The sequence below is a fragment of the Scyliorhinus torazame genome, chromosome 7 (genome assembly GCF_047496885.1).
Source record: "Scyliorhinus torazame isolate Kashiwa2021f chromosome 7, sScyTor2.1, whole genome shotgun sequence".
NCBI classification, from domain to species: Eukaryota; Metazoa; Chordata; class Chondrichthyes; order Carcharhiniformes; family Scyliorhinidae; genus Scyliorhinus; species Scyliorhinus torazame.
Genome location: NC_092713.1, coordinates 6,996,680 through 7,016,733, shown reverse-complemented (window position 1 = coordinate 7,016,733; position 20,054 = coordinate 6,996,680). Strand labels below are relative to the sequence as shown.

At 49.8% G+C, this 20,054-nt stretch overlaps 1 protein-coding gene across 1 annotated transcript in view; it reads left to right on the top strand.

Annotated features, from left to right (window-relative positions):
- Nucleotides 1-20,054, top strand: part of LOC140426010 (uncharacterized) — an 86,282-nt gene that overhangs the window by 26,524 nt on the left and 39,704 nt on the right. Inside the window, exons 6-7 of the mRNA XM_072510286.1 lie at nt 1,688-1,832; nt 4,192-4,954. Of these exons, the coding sequence (XP_072366387.1) occupies nt 1,688-1,832; nt 4,192-4,954 (908 nt within the window). The remainder of the gene's footprint in view (nt 1-1,687; nt 1,833-4,191; nt 4,955-20,054) is intronic.

Here is a 20,054-nt window from a genome sequence, read left to right as displayed (position 1 = left end):
ACACTGGCCCCTTGATGTACTGCCAGCCAACAGTGGAAAGCTCCTGAATTGTCTGCCTCTATGCTCACCACCATCTCGGCGAATAATTCAGAACAAGGGGCGAAATTCTCCCGAAACGGTGCGATGTCCGCCGACTGGCGCCCAAAACGGCACCAATCAGACGGGCATCGCGCCGCCCCAAAGGTGTGGAATGCTCCGCATCTTTGGGGGCCGAGCACCAACATTGAGGGGCTAGGCCGGCGCCGGAGGAATTTCCGCCCCGCCAGCTGGCGGAAACGGCCTTTGTTGCCCAGCCAGCTGGCGCGGAAATGACATCCCCGGGCGGCGCATGCGCGGGAGCGTCAGCGGCTGCTGACAGTTTCCCACGCATGCGCAGTGGAGGGAGTCTCTTCCGCCTCCGCCATGGTGGAGACCGTGGCGGAGGCGGAAGGGAAAGAGTGCCCCCACGGCACAGGCCCGCCCGCGGATCGGTGGGCCCCGATCGCGGGCCAGGCCACCGTGGGGGCACTCCCCGGGGCCAGATCGCCCCGCGCCCCCCCCAGGACCCCGGAGCCCACCTGCGCCACCTTGTCCCGCCGTTCAAAAGGTGGTTTAATCCACGCCTTCGGGACAGGCAATTTATCGGTGGGACTTCGGCCCATCCGGGCCGGAGAATCGTGCGGGGGGGCCCGCCAACCGGCGCGGCGCGATTCCCGCCCCCGCCGAATCTCTGGTGCCGGAGACTTCGGCAACCGGCGGGGGTGGGATTCACGTCAGCCCCCGGCGATTCTCCGACCCGGCGGGGGGTCGGAGAATGACGCCCAGGATGTTCATTCATTTAGATGCAGCTGCGAAATCTGATTATTAACTGCAGTGCAATCCTCATTTTTAAGAAGAAATTGAAGATAGTTCATGGACTAAATATCTCCATGGAAATAAATTATTCCAGATCTTGCAATTTTATATTTACTGAATTCAAAGAATTAATTGAAGTAAGATGTGAAAAAAAAATGAAATGAAAATCGCTTATTGTCATAAGTAGGCTTCAATGAATTTACTGTGAAAAGACCCTAGTCGCCACATTCCGGCACCTGTTCGGGGAGGCTGTTACAGGAATTGAACCGTGCTGCTGGCCTGCCTTGGTCAGCTTTCAAAGCCAGCGATTTAGCCCTGTGCTAAACAGCCCCATAATGTTCCATAGTTCAATTCCTCAGTATAATTCTACCTCACCATCCCGAATATATGATATTAATGACCGTCCCAATGGGGTCCAGCAGGGAAATGCTCCTTGTATTGTGATGCTGACCCAAGACTGTTCTCTGGAGAGAGCTTTTAGCCATTAGCTAGAGAAATGTTAGGAGTTACATTCATCTTGAAGATTCCAGCCCCTGATGTGAGTGCATATGTGAGTATGACTGTGTGTCTGCCTGTGTGTCTTTGTGTGGGTGTATGTGTGACTGTGTGTCTGTGCGATTGTGTGAATGTGTGCCTGAGTGTATCTCTGTGTGCGTGTGTGTATGTGAGATCGTGAGTGTCTGAGTGATTGTGTGACTGTGCGTGTATGTGAGTGTGGATGTGAGTGTTTGTGCATATGTGCATTTGCAATTTTCTTTCTCTCGATTTAGCCGTGTATATAATTTGACCAGATATTCACAGTAGACAATTATATATTTCAACAGCTTATTCTCACTGTATTCTGTTTGTTTAGGATCGGTGTGAAGCCAGTGACATAATCTCTGGTATTTATCCACGCATTTCCCAGTGGGACCAGGGGAAATCTCCAAACTTGAAGCCAAAGGAAAACATTTTCAGGCACAGAGTGTTCAGAAAGCCAAACTTTGACCCACGCCCAGGTAAGCCAGACCGAACTGTGAACTTATTAAAATAATGGGCAGGAAAATAGGGATGAATTTCCGGGCCCCCAGATGTAGGATTGGCGTGAGATTGGGGAGGGGGCAGAAAATACTGGGCACAATAGGAATCCCGCTGTCCTCCCCATTGAAGGCTTCACTGTGGTAGACTCAGAAATCTTCCCAAAGATACTTAACAATCAAAAGGTAAACGGGAGGGAGGAACTTAAAACAATCACCATCACCAAGGAAAAGATGCTGGGAAAAATATTAGACCTAAAAGTTGCAAATCCCCAGGACCAGGTGGCCTGCATCATCAGGTCTTAAAAGAAGTGGCTGCAGATAGCAGATTGCTGTCGTTTCATTTTCCAAAATTCCTTAAATTCTGCAAGGGTCCCAGTGGATTGGAAAATAACTAATGTAATGCCTTTATTCAAGAAAGGAGGGAGACAGAAAGCAGGAAGTTACAGGCCAGTTAGTCTATCATCTGTAAAAGGGAAATTGCTAGAATCCATTATTTATTCAGGTTATGTCAGGATACTTAGAAACTGGGCAGCATGGTAGCACAGTGGTTAGCACTGTTGCTTCACGGCACCAGGGTCCCAGATTCAATTCCTGGCTTGGGTCACTGTCTGAGCGGAGTCTGCACGTTCTCCCCGTGTCTGCGTGGGTTTCCTCCGGGTGCTCCGGTTTCCTCCCACAAGTCCCGAAAGACGTGCTGTTAGGTGAATTGGACATTCTGAATTCTCCCTCTGTGTACCCGAACAGGCGCCGGAATGTGGCGACTAGGGGGATTTTCACAGTAACCTCATTGGAGTGTTCATGTAAGCCTACTTAGATCATAGAATTTACAATGTTCATAATGTCTATCAATTCCCAGACTCAATGTAAATGGTGTCAAATGTTTGATTTCCCACTTAAATTCTGGTTACTTCAATTGCCTCTTTCACTCACAACATTTTGTCTGTTCTCCCCTTAATTCCCCTGAATAATACCTTTGGCTCCCTTCTCTTAACCTCAGTCTACTTCAGGCAGTCTTTATGTCCCAATTCCCTGGTTATCTGGACTTTATCTAGCCAGCCTCTATATACCCTTCATGCCGTAGCCCTCTCTAAACACAATTGAAAAGGAAACAAGCCACATACATCCAAACACCTTTCTCCAGCATGAATTTAATAGGTTTGAACTTTCCTTTCACAGAAACATTAAAAGAAACCTACTTGGTTTTTTTAAAAATTCATTTACGGGATGTGGGGTTCGCTGGTTAGGCCAGCATTTATTGCCCATCCTTAGTTGCCCTTCAGAAGGTGGTGGTGAGCTGCCTCCTTGAACCGCTGCAGTCCTTGAGTGTAGGTACACCCACAGTGCTGTTGGGAGGGGGTTCCAGGATGTTGCCCCAGCGACAGTGAAGGAATGACAATATACGTCTAGTCAGGGTGGTCAGTGACTTGGAAGGCAACCTCCAGGTGATGGGGTTCCCAGGTATCTGCTACTCTTGTTCTTCTAGATGGTAGTGGTCGTGGATTTGGAAGGTGCTGTCTAAGGAACCTTGGTGAGTTACTGCAGTGCATCTTGTAAATGGTACACATGGCTGCCACTGTGAGTCGGTTGTGGATGTTGTGGGGGAGCAATCAAGCGGCTGCTTTGTCCTGGATGGTGTTGAGATTCTTGAGTGTTGTTGGAGCTGCACTCATCCAGGCAAGTGGAGAGTATTCCATCACACTCCTGACTTGTGCGTTGTAGATGGTGGGCAGGCTTTTGGGGGTGGAGGGGTGGGGCATCAGGAGATGAGTTACTTGCCGTAGGATTCCTCGCCTTTGACCTGCTCTGGTAGCCGCGATATTAATACTGCTAGTCCAGTTGAGTTTCTGATCAATGGTAACCTCATTAAAACTATACCTTATTTCTAATGTTTACCAATACAAATATAAATCACTTAAAACTACACTTGTTTTCCTAATAGTCCTTCCTTCCTCTCTTGTCTTTGCCCATGTTACACGCGGTGCTGTTCAATCATCCTTTATATCAACCATCCTCTCTTTTTGGATTTGGTGGGTGGTTTTACAGCCAGTTACAGCCCCTGTCACTAACCTCCCCACTTGTCCGGCTGGATACTGGCAGCGAAACACGCTGGTTTGCCTGCACTAATTGCTGGGCTCTTTTCCAGTCAACTAGGGCTGGAGTGGACCTTTAACCCAGGACCTTCAGACCAGAGGCAGGAGAGTTACCCACTGAACCAGCCTCACTCCCTCCGTTCCTCATGTTAGCTATGTTGCAGTTATTTCTACCACCCATCAGTATCATGCTCATATGTTGAGAAAAGGCATGCTTTTGTTGAGAGTGCTTTCTCTTTTGCGTACAGGTATATTTGAACTGGACCCATCGATAGATGAGGAGGAAGAAGAGGAGGATGAGGAGGATGAGGAAGAAGATAAAGAAGATTTCCATGATATTTTGCAGTTGTTCCGAATTGTCCAACAACCTGATCCTGCCCGTGAAATACTGCTTTCTCGCTTGGCAGCTGGGGCGGATATCCGTCAAGGCATTCAGAGCATCCATGAGATTCTCCGCAACCAACCACAGCCGAAGTTTACCTACCAGCCACCGGTAAGCTTGGACATGAGGCTGTACACAAAATCCTACGGCTGTGTGAGCCTGGCGCCATTCATTGCAATTCAGAAAGCCTATGGAGACAGGGAGAAGGCAGTGAAGCAGCAGCTGCTGGCAGAGCGGACCCGCAGGCTGAAAGCAGCTGAAGACCATTCGAGGAGCAACCGTCACAGACAGGCACTCAAGAAAAGCCATGAACCTTTGCGAAAGTATAAAGAGGAGAAGGTCCATGCGGTGCAGGTCCTGCAGCAACAGAAACGTGACGAAGCAGAGTCACTGACGTTAGTTCGCCACAACAGCTACCTGTTCCTCACTGAGAAGAGCCGCCGAGAATCGGAGCACGAATTAGTCAAGAAATTCAGCTGCAGCTACACCATGTTGTCAGAAGCCTCGCTGAAGCATCAGATCAGGGAACAGGCTGAAAATATCCAGCAGCTGAAACTCGACTCAGCCCAGGGCATCAGGAGGAAGGCGAAGCAACTAAAGCAAGAAATAACAGACTTCATGATGCACAAGTGAGTTCAAAGCTATCATCTTCCCAACTCACTGAAAAAGTGGTCGTCTTGACACAAATTGTCAAGTGTTTCCAGCTTGCTTTCAAATCTAAACAAAACAACTATATGCTCAATGTCAAAATGTTCAAATGTTTTATGTAAACTTGCTAGGTTGCGTAGGAATGGTGATTAAGGACTACAGCCATACACTGGTGAGAACTCCCATGCTACCAACACGGCGCTTCCTGTGTGCAGGTCATGGCAATATTTACATGAATTCACATTCTACACCTTCCCCATTTTAGTTGGAACAATCCATACTCTCATGCAGAGAATAATGTTGAATGCAGTACAGAATAATGAATGTTTAAGTTGCACCATATGAGCTTGGGCCACATAACCTGGCACAAAGCCCAATCCTGTCCCTCCCCCCTCCCTTTTACACAAAGCAGCACATATATACACCTAAGATAGTAAGTGCATAGTCCTTGAGCTTGGGCTTTAGTCTGCCCGGCTACCCTGAGAGTGTAATTATGCTTGTTGGTTGTGCTTGTGATGCACCTGGGTTATTGTCCACATGGTGGACAGCAGCAGGTGTACCTGGGGTATGCACAGTGGCTGCATTGGTAACAGGAGGGAGCTCCATCTCTGCTGGTGCAGGGGATGCAGGTTGTGGACGTGATGTGTCAACCCCTGTTGCAGCTAGCGGTGCCGGTTTGGGTACTGTAACAGATGACGGTGGTTTCTGACATATGGGCACTATCTGAGGTGACCATGTAAGAGTTTGGTCAGGGCGGGGGGGGGGGGGGGGGATATGGCTGTGGATCACTGCCAGTTTTTCATAGCCGAGTGTGGTTTGTATTCAGACAGTCTGACCCGGCTCCAGAGTGCAGAGTCTGCGGGCGGAAGGGTCAGAATATCTTTTCCTTCTTTTTTGCCATTTCATGAGGGCTTTGCTCACATTGGTTTCCACTTTAGGCTGCGAAAAGGCCTTGCAGACAGGGATGATGTTTCTGGTGCGTCTGGAGCGTCTCAGTGCTGGCGAGGGCCGGTCTTCCCTTGGCAGATTGCGCACACTAAGTGCTGCAGCATTGAAATCTGCGTTGTCATGGAGGCATTCTTCGAGGAGGTGCTTTGCTGAACGTACTGCCCGCTCCACCAAACAATTCGAGTGTGGGTCTAGGGGTCTGCGTGTAATATGTTCAAAGTCCCATGTGTGTGCAAAGCCTTTGGACTCCCTGGAGATAAACTGTGAAGTGTTGTCTGGCATTATTGTCAGTGTCCTTCCTGTTTATTTCCTTATTTCCACTTCCTTTTATTTTGCCGTTATAATTTTTGATCCATGGATGATTAATGAACATGTATCTTAAAGTCATGCAGCAAAGAGGAGTGACTAAGTCGGAAGTTACAGGAGAGAACACGCTGCTCGTCTCTGCTGGTTTCAACAGGACACCTCAGGCACCAGAGCGTGATGGGGTGGGACTCGGTTCAATTGATTGGCTGGTGGCCAATGAATTTGGTCAAATGGCTGTACTCTGCCCAGTAACAGGTGGTGATTGGCGATTGGATCCTATCCCAGTGGAATGATTTCAGTTCCCAAGGAGTTTAGTTTGACTCCTGGAAGCACAGGTACAAGGACTGACTCTCTCTCATCTGTGTTATCTCCAGAAATGCTGTAAGTGCTTTGAATCTAGAGTAAAAAACCTCGAACTGAAAGCACAGTTTGAAGGCGAGTAAGGTGCTGGAAACAGCCATCTGAAACAAAGACTCTTTTTTCCCTTTTACTTATGATTTTCAGGCCTCTCCTCCCCCCTGTTCTTGTCTGTCTTGTGTGTGAGTGTAGCAGGTGGGGGGCAAGTTAAAGTGGGGAATTCTGAATGAATTAATAGTTAACCAGTTGTATTTGCTGCATATTTCATTCTAGTTCTTATTATTAATAAAAAGTAAATTGCGTTGACATTTACAAACCTGGGGCGGGATTCTCCGACCCCCCGCCGGGTCGGAGAATCGCCGGGGGCTGGCGTGAATCCCGCCCCCGCCGGTTGCCGAATTCTCGGGCACCGGATATTCGGCGGGGGCGGGAATTGCGCCCCGCCGGTTGGCGCCGAAGTCCCGCTGCTGGAATGCCTGTCCCGCCGGCGAGAATCAAACCATCTCTCTTACCGGCGGGACAAGGCGGCGCGGGCGGCCTCCGGGGTCCTGGGGGGGGGCGTGGGGCGATCTGGCCCCGGGGGGTGCCCCCACGGTGGCCTGGCCCACGATCGGGGCCCACCAATCTGCGGGCGGGCCTGTGCTGTGGGGGCACTCTTTTCCCTCCGCCTCGGCCACAGTCTTCACCATGACCGACGCGGAAGAGACATGCACGGGGATGACGTCAGCGGCCGCTGACGCTCCCGCGCATGCGCGGACTTCCGCCGCCCGGCGAAGTCCTTTCAGACCCGGCTGGTGTGGCGCCAAAGGCCTTTCCCGCCGGTCGACGGTGCGCCAACCACTCCGGCGCGCGCCTAGCCCCTCACGGTGAGGGCTTGGCCCCTAAAGGTGCGGAGAATCCGCACCTTTTGGAGTGGCCCGACGCCGGAGTGGTTCATGCCACACCATCCCGGCGGGACCCCCCGCCCCGCCAGGTAGGGGAGATTCCCGCCCCAGGTTTGTACTGATATAACAGGATGGCTCTGGAAGCTGCAAAGACTTTTCATCAGGGGGACGACCTGTCTGTGGTTTATTTAAAAGAGCTTTGAAAAGACAAGTTCGTCAAATTGGCGCCGGCACCAACTAGAGCCAGGGAGGTGGAGATAACATAGAACATAGAACATAGAAAATACAGCACAGAACAGGCCCTTCGGCCCACGATGTTGTGCCGAACCTTTGTCCTAGATTAATCATAGATTATCATTGAATTTACAGTGCAGAAGGAGGACATTCGGCCCTTTGAGTCTGCACCGGCTCTTGGAAAGAGCACCATACCCAAACTCAACACCTCCACCCAACACCAAGGGCAATTTGGACATTAAGGGCAATTTATCATTGGCCAATTCACCTAACCTGCACATCTTTGGACTGTGGGAGGAAACCGGAGCACCCGGAGGAAACCCACGCAGACACGGGGAGGACGTGCAGACTCCGCACAGACAATGACCCAAGCCGGAATCGAACCTGGGACCCTGGAGCTGTGAAGCAATTGCGCTATCCACAATGCTACCGTGCTGCCCTTAAGAACAAATAAATCTACACTATATCATTTTACCGTCATCCATGTACCTATCCAATAGCCGCTTGTAGGTCCCTAATGTTTCCGACTCAACTACTTCCACAGGCAGTGCATTCCATGCCCCCACTACTCTCTGGGTAAAGAACCTACCTCTGATATCCCTCCTATATCTTCCACCTTTCACCTTAAATTTATGTCCCCTTGTAATGGTGTGTTCCACCCGGGGAAAAAGTCTCTGACTGTCTACTCTATTCCCCTGATCATCTTATAAACCTCTATCAAGTCGCCCCTCATCCTTCTCCGCTCTAATGAGAAAAGGCCTAGCACCCTCAACCTTTCCTCGTAAGACCTACTCTCCATTCCAGGCAACATCCTGGTAAATCTTCTTTGCACCTTTTCCAGAGCTTCCACATCCTTCCTAAAATGAGGCGACCAGAACTGTACACAGTACTCCAAATGTGGCCTTACCAAAGTTTTGTACAGCTGCATCATCACCTCACGGCTCTTAAATTCAATCCCTCTGTTAATGAACGTGAGCACACCATAGGCCTTCTTCACAGCTCTATCCACTTGAGTGGCAACTTTCAAAGATGTATGAACATAGACCCCAAGATCTCTCTGCTCCTCCACATTGCCAAGAACTCTACCGTTAACCCTATATTCCGCATTCATATTTGTCCTTCCAAAATGGACAACCTCACACTTTTCAGGGTTAAACTCCATCTGCCACTTCTCAGCCCAGCTCTGCATCCTATCTATGTCTCTTTGCAGCCGACAACAGCCCTCCTTACTATCCACAACTCCACCAATCTTCGTATCGTCTGCAAATTTACTGACCCACCCTTCAACTCCCTCATCCAAGTCATTAATGAAAATCACAAACAGCAGAGGACCCAGAACTGATCCCTGCGGTACGCCACTGGTAACTGGGATCCAGGCTGAATATTTGCCATCCACCACCACTCTCTGACTTCTATCGGTTAGCCAGTTCGTTATCCAACTGGCCAAATTTCCCACATACCATATAACTGATGTAATTGCTCAGCATTTAAATTTGAAAGAGATGCTGTTAGACAGGCAGTAATTATGGCTGATGATTGTGAACCAATCCATAAATTTAAACCTTTGTTTCATCACCCCCATAAGGATAGGAAGTGGGAGAGTGAAAGGAAGGCTGGTAGGTAAGGAATGGATAGCTGGGAATGCTCCGGGATCTCCTCCTGAGAACAGGAAGGAAGGTCCTGAGGGTGAAGGTGAGAATCAAAAGCCTAGGTGTCACCATTGTAACAAGGTGGGACACGTTCGTTCAGCATGTTGGAAGTTGCAAGGAAAGCAATGGACTTGTGGGAGTTCATAAGGAGGATTCCGAAAAGGGACCCAATGTGGAGAATAGTGCAGGACAGACTGTAGCTTTAACTGGACTTTGGAGACCTGAGGGAAACACTGCTGTGGGAGCAAGTGTGATGAATGAGGTTGAGGAGACATTTGCAGGGTTTTTGTCTTAGAGGACAATCACCCTATTTTCATCACTTGTGGTGACCAACCCCATAACTATTTTATGGGACACAGGTGCTACTCAAATCTAACTGGAGAATGATTTAGGTTTCCCTCCAGAGAGTTCAATGAAAGCTAAGGTATAAGTGAATGGGATAGGTGGAGCTTATATCCCAGTTCCATTGTATGAAGTACAATTGGAGTGTGATTTGCCAGCTCCAGTAGTTGTCAATTTGCAGGAGTGAAAGCTGTAGCTTCACCCATGGAGAGTCCGAGAGAAGTACTGCAAATAGCACATGAGATACCAACGGTACAGCATGTGAGAATTAAGGAACTCATTAAATGACTCAAAGAAAGAAATGTTGAAAGGCATTGATCACATTTCAAATGACAATGGTAGTGAATCTGATTCTGTTGACTAAATTATCTCTACGGGAATGATTCCTCACAGATATTTGTCAAAGATAAAATCCAGCAGAGAACCAGATTCTGAGAACTCCAAGACTGAAGGTGATTAAGAGGAGTCTGAATCCAACAGTAATAACAGAGATGAAGAGTCAGACAAGAGTTCTGAATCCGATTGCGGTTCTGATTGTGGAGTAATGATAAGTGGGGTCAGGTGGGTCTGGAATTGACCACGCACCATCCCAGCGTGTCCTAACATTATCCTTTGTGGAATGCCGTGTACAAGCTTCTCAGTTACTGTAGTTCTCTTCATGTCAGGCAAGTCATCAACTTCATACCACCTTGAGGATGAATCAACAAAGACCTGGGGCGAAATTCTCCGGTATCGGCGCGATGTCCGCCGACCGGCGCCAAAAACGGTGCAAATCAGTCGGGCATCGCGCCGCCCCAAAGGTGCGGAATGCTCCGCATATTGGGGGGCCGAGCCCTAACCTTGAGGGGCTAGGCCCGTGCCGGACTGATTTCCGCCCCGCCAGCTGGCAGAAAAGGCCTTTGGTGCCCCGCCAGCTGGCGCGGAAATGACATTGCCGGGCGGCGCGGGCCTAGCCCCTCCAGGTTACGGCTCGGCCCCCCAATATGCGGAGCATTCCGCACCTTTGGGGCGGCGCGATGCCCGACTGATTTGCGCCGTTTTTGGCGCCGGTCGGCGGATATCGCACCGATACCGGAGAATTTCGCCCCAGGTCTTTGTTGATTCATCCTCAAGGTGGTATGAAGTTGATGACTTGCCTGACATGAAGAGAACTACAGTAACTGAGAATCCCGCCCCAGATGTTGTCTTGCATTCAACTCCGATATTCGACTCCGATATATCTGCCGAGGTGAGGGACCATGGAAGGGCGTCCTTGGTAGAGTTGCTGGGTGTAATACTTCTGCAGAAAGTTGGGGTGATAAACCTCTGGCAATGCATTATCAGTCCATCTTTCATGGTTAATTCTTTTCTCATGGCAAAATAGAGCTCGTGGGGAGGATCTTTTGACGTCAAGGGTCATCTCTTTGTGATGATGTCATGGAGCTGCCTGCATGTTTGATCCACTCAAAAGGCAACTTTGAGTTCCTCAATTCTGCTGGACGACCACACTTGAATTGTCATAATATCAATGTCCTCCTCCCAATCTGCAAGCTCAGTGGTGGGTAAATAAGCCCAGGAGAAGGCATCAGTGAGGAATAGCTCCTTACCATGAACTTCGGATCATTCGGGAGGCAGAGGTGGTCATAGATAGAAGCTTCAGGGATAGATGGGTGACGGTGAGAGGGGCTGGGAGGAAGCAGTTAGTACAGGGATCCCCTGTGGTCGTTCCCCTTAGTAACAAGTAGACCGCTTTGGATACTGTTGGGGGGGGGGGGGACTTACCAGGGGTAAGCAATGGGGTACAGGTCTCTGGCACAGAGTCTGTCCTGTTGCTCAGAAGGGAAGGGGGGAGAGGAGTAGAGCATTAGTCATTGGAGACTCCATAGTTAGTGGGATAGATAGGAGATTCTGTGGGAACGAGAGAGACTCGCGGTTGGTGTGTTGCCTCCCAGGTGCCAGGGTGCGTGATGTCTCAGATCGTGTTTTCGGGATCCATAAGGAAGAGGGGGAGCAGTCCAAGTCGTGGTCCACATAGGTACCAACGACATAGGTAGGAAAAGGGATAGGAATGTAAGGCAGGAATTCAGGGAGCTAGGGTGGAAACTTAGATCTAGGACAAGCAGAGTTATTATCTCTGGGTTGTTACCCGTGCCACGTGATAGCGAGACGAGGAATGGGGAGAGAGAGGAGTTGAACACGTGGCTACAGGGATGGTGCAGGAGGGAGGGTTTCAGATTTTTGGATAATTGGGGCTCATTCTGGGGTCGGTGGGACCTCTACAAACGGGATGGTCTACACCTGGACCAGAGGGGTATCAATATCCTGGGGGGGAAATTTGCTAATGCTCTTCGGGAGGGTTTAAACTAGTTCAGCAGGGGCTTGGGATCCTGAATTGTAGCTCCAGTATACAGGAGGTTGAGAGTAGTGAGGTCATGAGTAAGGTTTTAAAGTTGCAGGAGTGTACCGGCAGGCAGGAAGGTGGTTTAAAGTGTGTCTTCTTCAATGCCAGGAGCATCCGGAATAAGGTGGGTGAACTTGCGGCATGGGTTGGTACCTGGGACTTTGATGTTGTGGCCATTTCGGAGACATGGATAGAGCAGGGACATTAATGGTTGTTGCAGGTGCCGGGGTTTAGATATTTCAGTAAGCTCAGGGAAGGTGGTAAAAGAGGGGGAGGGGTGGCATTGTTAGTCAAGGACAGTATTACGGTGGCAGAAAGGACGTTTGATGAGGACTCGTCTACTGAGGTAGTATGGGCCGAGGTTAGAAACAGGAAAGGAGAAATAACCCTGTTGGGGTTTTCTATAGGCCTCCGAAAAGTTCCAGAGATGTAGCGGAAAGGATTGCAAAGATGATTCTGGATAGGAGCGAAAGCAACAGGGTAGTTGTTATGGGGGACTTTAACTTCCCAAATATTGACTGGAAGCGCTATAGTTCGAGTACTTTAGATGGGTCCGTTTTTGTCCAATGTGTGCAGGAGAGTTTCCTGACACAGTATGTAGATAGGCCAATGAGAGGCGAGGCCAGATTGGATTTGGTACTGGGTTATGACCCAGGACAGGTGTTAGATTTGGAGGTAAGTGAGCACTTTGGTGATAGTGACCACAATTCGATTAAGTTTACTTTAGTGATGGGAAGGGATAGGTATATACCGCAGGGCAAGAGTTATATCTGGGGGAAAGGCAATTATGATGCGATGAGGCAAGACTTAGGATGCATCGGATGGAGAGGAAAACTGCAGGGGATGGGCACAATGGAAATGTGGAGTTTGTTCAAGGAACAGCTACTGCGTGTCCTTGATAAGTATGTACCTGTCAGGCAGGGAGGAAGTGGTCGAGCAAGGGAACCGTGGTTTACTAAAGCAGTCGAAACACTTGTCAAGAGGAAGAAGGAGGCTGATGTAAAGATGAGACATGAAGGTTCAGTTAGGGTGCTCGAGAGTTACAAGTTGGCTAGGAAGGACCTAAAGAGAGAGTTAAGAAGAGCCAAGAGGGGACATGAGAAGTCTTTGACAGGTAGGATCAAGGATAACCCTAAAGCTTTCTGTAGCTATGTCAGGAATAAACGAATGACTAGGGTAAGAGTAGGGCCAGTCAAGGACAGTAGTGGGAAGTTATGCTTAGAGTCCGAGGAGATAGGAGAGGTGCTAAATGAATATTTTTCGTCAGTATTCTCACAGGAAAAAGACAATGTTGTCCAGGAGAATACTGAGATTCAGGCAAATGTTGTCCCCTTGTTCAAGAAGGGGAGTAGAGACAACCCCGGTAACTATAGACCAGTGAGCCTTCCTTCTGTTGTGGGCAAAATCTTGGAAAGGTTTATAAGAGATAGGATGTATAATCATCTGGAAAGGAATAATTTGATTAGAGATAGTCAACACGGTTTTGTGAAGGGTAGGTCATGCCTCACAAACCTTATTGAGTTCTTTGAGAAGGTGACCAAACAGGTGGATGAGGGTAAAGCAGTTGATGTGGTGTATATGGATTTCAGTAAAGCGTTTGATAAGGTTCCCCACGGTAGGCTACTGCAGAAAATACGGAGGCATGGGATTCAGGGTGATTTAGCAGTTTGGATCAGAAATTGAAGAAGACAAAGGATGGTCGTTGATGGGAAATGTTCAGACTGGAGTCCAGTTACTAGTGGTGTACCACAAGGATCTGTTTTGAGGCCACTGCTGTTTGTCATTTTCATAAATGACCTGGAGGAGGGCGTAGAAGGATGGGTGAGTAAATTTGCAGATGACACTAAAGTCGGTGGAGTTGTGCACAGTGCGGAAGGATGTAACACGTTACAGAGGGACATAGATAAGCTGCAGCGCTGGGCTCAGAGGTGGCAAATGGAGTTTAATGCAGAAAAGTGTGAGGTGATTCATTTTGGAAGGAATAACAGGAAGACAGAGTACTGGGCTCATGGTAAAATTCTTGGCAGTGTGGATAAGCAGAGATATCTCGGTGTCCATGTACATAGATCCCTGAAAGTTGCCACCCAGGTTGAGAGGGTTGTTAAGAAGGCGTACGGTGTGTTAGATTTTATTGGTAGAGGGATTGAGTTTCGGAGCCATGATGTCATGTTGCAGCTGTACAAAACTCTGGTGTGGCCGCATTTGGAGTATTGCGTGCAATTCTGGTCGCCGCATTGTAGGAAGGATGTGGAAGCATTGGAAAGGGTGCAGAGGAGATTTACCAGAATGTTGCCTGGTATGGAGGGAATATCTTATGAGGAAAGGCTGAGGGACTTGAGGCTGTTTTCGTTAGAGAGAAGAAGGTTAAGAGGTGACTTAATTGAGGCATACAAGATGATCAGAGGATTGGATAGGGTGGACAGTGAGAGCCTTCTTCCTCGGATGGTGATGTCTAGCACGAGGGGACATAGCTTTAAGTTGAGGGGAGATAGATATAAAACAGATGTCAGAGGTAGGTTCTTTACTCAGAGAGTAGTAAGGGCGTGGAATGCCCTGCCTGCAACAGTAGTGGACTCGCCAACACTAAGGGCATTCAAATGGTCATTGGATAGACATATGGACGATAAGGGAATAGTGTAGATGGGCTTTAGAGTGGTTTCACAGGTCGGCGCAACATCGAGGGCCGAAGGGCCTGTACTGCGCTGTAATGTTCTATGTTCTATTATCAGCATTGTGGACCATACTGAAGTTGTAGCTTTGGAACTTGAGCATCATCCGCTGGACATGCGACGACTAGGTCAAGGAATCCCTCCTCGATCAATGCATAGCCAGTTTCCATGTCACAGAGAGCTCTAGATACAAAAGCCACTGGTCTGCCATTCTGGATGTACGCTGCTCCGACTCCGTGCTGAGAGGCATCTGCTGATAAGAGTACCGGTGCTCGGATGTCGAAGTATTGTAACACTCGAGGGACTGACAGCAGACCTTTGGGTTTGTTGACTGCAATATTGTGGTGCTCCTGCCAACAGTATTCAGCACCCTGATGGAGAGGCTGACAGAGGGTTCAGTTACATCAATGTAGCAGGGAATGAGCTTTGATCGATCATTTGTAATGCTGAGGAAACGCTGCAGGGTGCGCTTCTCCTCAGGTATGGACATTTGCTGTATAGCCATTGTCTTATCGGGGTCAGGCTTCACACCATCGGTGGTGAGCGGGACCCATGTACGGGACTTGGCTGACACTAAATCTACGTTTAGCAGGATTGAGCTTCACCTGTACGGTCCTGATTCTGTCAAGGGCCAAGCGCAGACGTGCATCATGGGCTTGCACTGTACCACCCTAGACGAGGATGTCATCAATGATGGTTTCACAAGGTTGCCCTGCAAAGAAGTGTTCCAGACACCATTGGGGGACCTCGCTGCCAGTGAAGATACATTGGGAAAGCGGAGGAACCAGTATCTGCCCATCCCAGCCTTCGACGTAGTGAGCTTCAAAGATTCTTCATCCAGCGGGATTTGTCAAAATCCACAATTTGCATCCAGGATGCTGTAAATCATAGCATTGGGTGTGTCGGCTATTACCTGTACAGCCATCGTCATAGCATTGGGTGTGTCGGCTATCACCTGTACAGCCATCGTCATAGCATTGGGTGTGTCGGCTATCACCTGTACAGCCATCGTCATAGCATTGGGTGTGTCGGCTATTACCTGTACAGCCATCGTCATAGCATTGGGTGTGTCGGCTATCACCTGTACAGCCATCGTCATAGCATTGGGTGTGTCGGCTATCACCTGTACAGCCATCGTCATAGCATTGGGTGTGTCGGCTATCAACTGTACAGCCATCGTCATAGCATGGTGGGGTCGTGGAAGTGATTTATTTAGATGAACTGGATTGACGCAGATCCCCACCGAGCCATCTTTCTTTACTGCAGCAACCATCGCAGAAACCCACTCTGTGGCCTCACCTATGATACCCAGCATTGTCATTCCACCCAATCCATCTGTTTCATGGCAAGGGATATTCTTCTTGCAGTATGAACAGTGGCCGTTACTGAATCATCCAGCCTGATGTGATATGTGATTGGCAGCTTTCCAGTAATATCACAGTGGAACAGATCTTTGTACTCTCGCATCTCTGGGCTTGGTGCTGTAGAATAGGTCCATCCAGCCAAAGGTGCATCAGCCCCAGTGCAATACTGCTCTGGAGACCCAGCAGTGGTTTGATGTCCTGGCCGACTCTGCTGAATTGGAATTTGCCCTGTGTGCAGTGCAGAATGACCATGCCGTCCATAGTGTATGGTTTCTTCACCATATACAAGATTTACTTTGTTGGTGGGATTCTCGTGCAGCACAGGGATCAATTTCCCACAGAAGCACTTCAAAAATACATAACATTTTACCTCGGTATCGATTTTGACTTTAAATTTGACATTGCTGTGTGAGCAGTGTTTAACAATTGTGAATACTTCACCTTTTCCCGTGATAAAGTCGATATTTTCACAGTAGAATGCTGTAAGATGTTCGATGCTCTTCTTGTTTTGATTTGTTTTTGGGTCATTCATTTTGTTCATGTTCCGAGCCTTGGAGGGGTATCCGGCGGCAACATGACCTGTGGTGGTGGCACGTTGTTGTGGCTTTGATCTGCAACACTTGGGAAAGTGATTCCGTTTGCCACAGTTTTTGCAACGCTTATTATATGCAAAGCATGTGCAGCCATTGACTGCTTGTACATCGTGTACATTGACTCCATCTACACCTCCCGCTGCCTGGGGAAAAAGGGCAGCATAATCAAAGACCCCTGCCACCTGACTTACTCACTCTTCCAACTTCATCCATCGGGCAGGAGATACAGAAGGCTGAGAACACGCACGAACAGACTCAAAAACAGCTTCTTCCCCGCCGTTACCAGACTCCTAAACGAGCCTCTTATGGACTGACCTCATTATCACTGCACCCCTGTAATGCTTCACCCGATGTCGGTGTCTATGTATTTACATTGTGTACTGATGCACGATCAATGACCACTAAAGCGAGGTTGTAGTCCAACTGAAGGCTTTAATAAGCTAGATGTTTCCCCAGCAGCTCAGGTACAGAATGAGGCTGCTGGGGCGGCACGGGTTCTTATACCCCACCTATCAGGGCGGAGCTACTATACACTCTAGCCAATAGAAAGCATACAGTTTCCACCAATGGTGCTTTAGCCTATCAGGTACCGTAATACTTATAATACCACATTCACCCCCGTTAAAAAAAAGAGTCCGGCGGGGATGGTGGCCAGAAACTACAAAACATAACAACATGGTATAATTAGTTACGGAGGTACCGTAATACCTCCGTACAGTGTTTAGTAACAATTTACAAGTCTGGTAGCTACGTACATTTGATGGTTTATATTTACAGATTACAGTTAAAATGAAGCAATCAGTCGATCGGGGGCCCTGGTCGTCCTCTGTGATCGTCGGAGCCTTGGTGGTGACTCCGGTGGTGGCTCGGGCGTCTGTGACTCCGGGAGCGTGGCTTCGATCTCCATGGCAGCTTCGACACCCCTAGACGGCGCTGGTGGGGAAAACGGCTGACCTGGGAAGGGAGCGCCTGCGGGGGGGCCTTGGTGGGTGGGGGGGCCTAGACGGGGACGGTGGAAGGACCGATCTTCCTGTAAGGTGCTGCGGTGGAGGGGAGGGTGGGACTGGTGGCTGGAATGTGCGTGAAGTTTCAGCGGGCGCCAGGTCCCGTAGGGAGACCGTATCTTGTCGGCCGTCGGGGTACGCCACGTAGGCGTACTGGGGGTTAGCATGGAGCAGATGGACCCTCTCGACCAACGGGTCCGACTTGTGCGCACGCACGTGTTTTCGGAGCAGGATAGGTCCAGGTGCTGCCAGCCAGGTCGGGAGCGAGGTCCCAGAGGAGGACTTCCTAGGAAAGACAAGGAGACGTTCGTGAGGTGTCTGATTGGTGGTTGTACAGAGTAGTGACCGGATGGAGTGGAGGGCCTCCGGGAGGACTTCTTGCCATTGGGAGACTGGGAGGTTCCTGGACCGTAGGGCCAGTAGAACGGTCTTCCAGACCGTTCCGTTCTCCCTCTCTACCTGTCCGTTACCCCGTGGGTTGTAACTGGTCGTCCTGCTCGAGGCGATGCCCTTGCTGAGCAGGAATTGACGCAGTTCGTCGCTCATAAAGGAGGACCCCCTATCACTGTGTATGTAAGCGGGGAACCCGAACAGTGCAAAGATGCTATGGAGGGCCTTGATGACGGTGGTGGCGGTCATGTCGGGGCAGGGGATGGCGAATGGGAACCGGGAGTACTCGTCAATCACGTTCAGGAAGTACGTGTTGCGGTCGGTGGAGGGGAGGGGGCCTTTGAAATCCATGCTGAGGCGTTCAAAGGGACGGGAAGCCTTTATCAGGTGCGCTCTCTCTGGCCGGTAGGAGTGCGGTTTGCACTCTGCGCAGATTTGGCAGTCCCTGGTGTCATAATATACACCAGTATATTGTGCAGACATACACACACACACTGATGGACATGCAGTGGGACCAATCAGCATACACAACACCGCAGCCAATCACCAGTGAGAGCACACGCACTATAAAGACAGGGGACAGGAGAGTTCCCGCTCATTCTAGTAGCAGCCAGCTCAGAGCACAGAGCTCACAGCCTGCAACACAAGACATTCACCATGTGCTGAGTGCATCACCTGGTTAGGACTAGGCAAGGGTCAACAGTTAAAGCTGGTATTGCATTTACCCACAGTTCAAGTATGTTAATTAGTTAACCTTATAATAAAATAGAGTTGCACCACTTCCAGTGTTGGTGACCTGTTTGCGATCCAGAACACCCAACGCATCACCTGGTGGCAGTCCTGACCTCCTCGATGGAGTAGGGCAGGTTGTGGGTCTTGACGAAATCAAAAAAGCGAGTGACCCCCGCGTGGCAGAGGTCCTCGTAGAGGGCTCGGAGGCGGTCCACTTGTGCGGTGGCACATGTGCCATGGGACAGGTCGTCAGGAGGCTCGTTTAGCTTCCCGGGACGATACAAGATCTCGTAGTTGTAGGTGGAGAGTTCGATCCTCCACCGCAACATCTTGTCGTTTTTTATCTTGCCCCGCTGTGCATTATCGAACATGAAAGCAACCGACCGCTGGTCAGTGAGGAGAGTGAATCTCCTGCCGGCCAGGTAATGCCTCCAATGTCGCACAGATTCTACTATGGCCTGGGCCTCCTTTTCGACTGAAGAGTGGCGGATTTCGGGAGCATGGAGGGTACGGGAGAAGAAGGCCACGGGTCTGCCCGCTTGGTTGAGGGTGGCCGCCTGAGCGACGTTGGACACATCGCTCTCAACCTGGAAGGGGAGGGACTCGTCGATGGCGTGCATCGTGGCCTTTGCAATGTCTGCTTTGATGCGGCTGAAGGCCTGGCGGGCCTCTTTCGACAGGGGAAAAGCTGTGGATTTGATCAGGGGACGGGCCTTGTCCGCATAGTTGGGGATCCACTCGGCGTAGTAGCTTAAAAAACCCTAGGCAGCATTTCAGGGTCTTGGAGCAGTGAGGGAGGGGGAACTCCATAAGGGGGCGCATGCGTTCAGGGTCGGGGCCTATAACTCCATTTCGCACTACGCAGCCGAGAATGGCTAGACGGTCGGTGCTAAACACGCATTTATCCTTATTGTATGTTAGGTTAAGGATTGTAGCGGTCTGGAGAAATTTTCGGAGGTTGGTGTCGTGGTCCTGCTGGTCGTGGCCGCAGATGGTGACATTATCGAGATACGGGAATGTTGCCTGTAAACCGTATTGGTCAACCATTGGGTCCATCTCGCGCTGGAAGACCGAGACCCTGTAGGTGACACCAAAGGGAACCCTTAAGAAATGATAGAGCCGCCCTTCTGCCTCAAAGGCAGTGTATTTGCGGTCACTAGTGCGGATGGGGAGTTGGTGGTAGGCGGACTTGAGATCCACTGTGGAGAAGACCTTATAATGCGCGATCC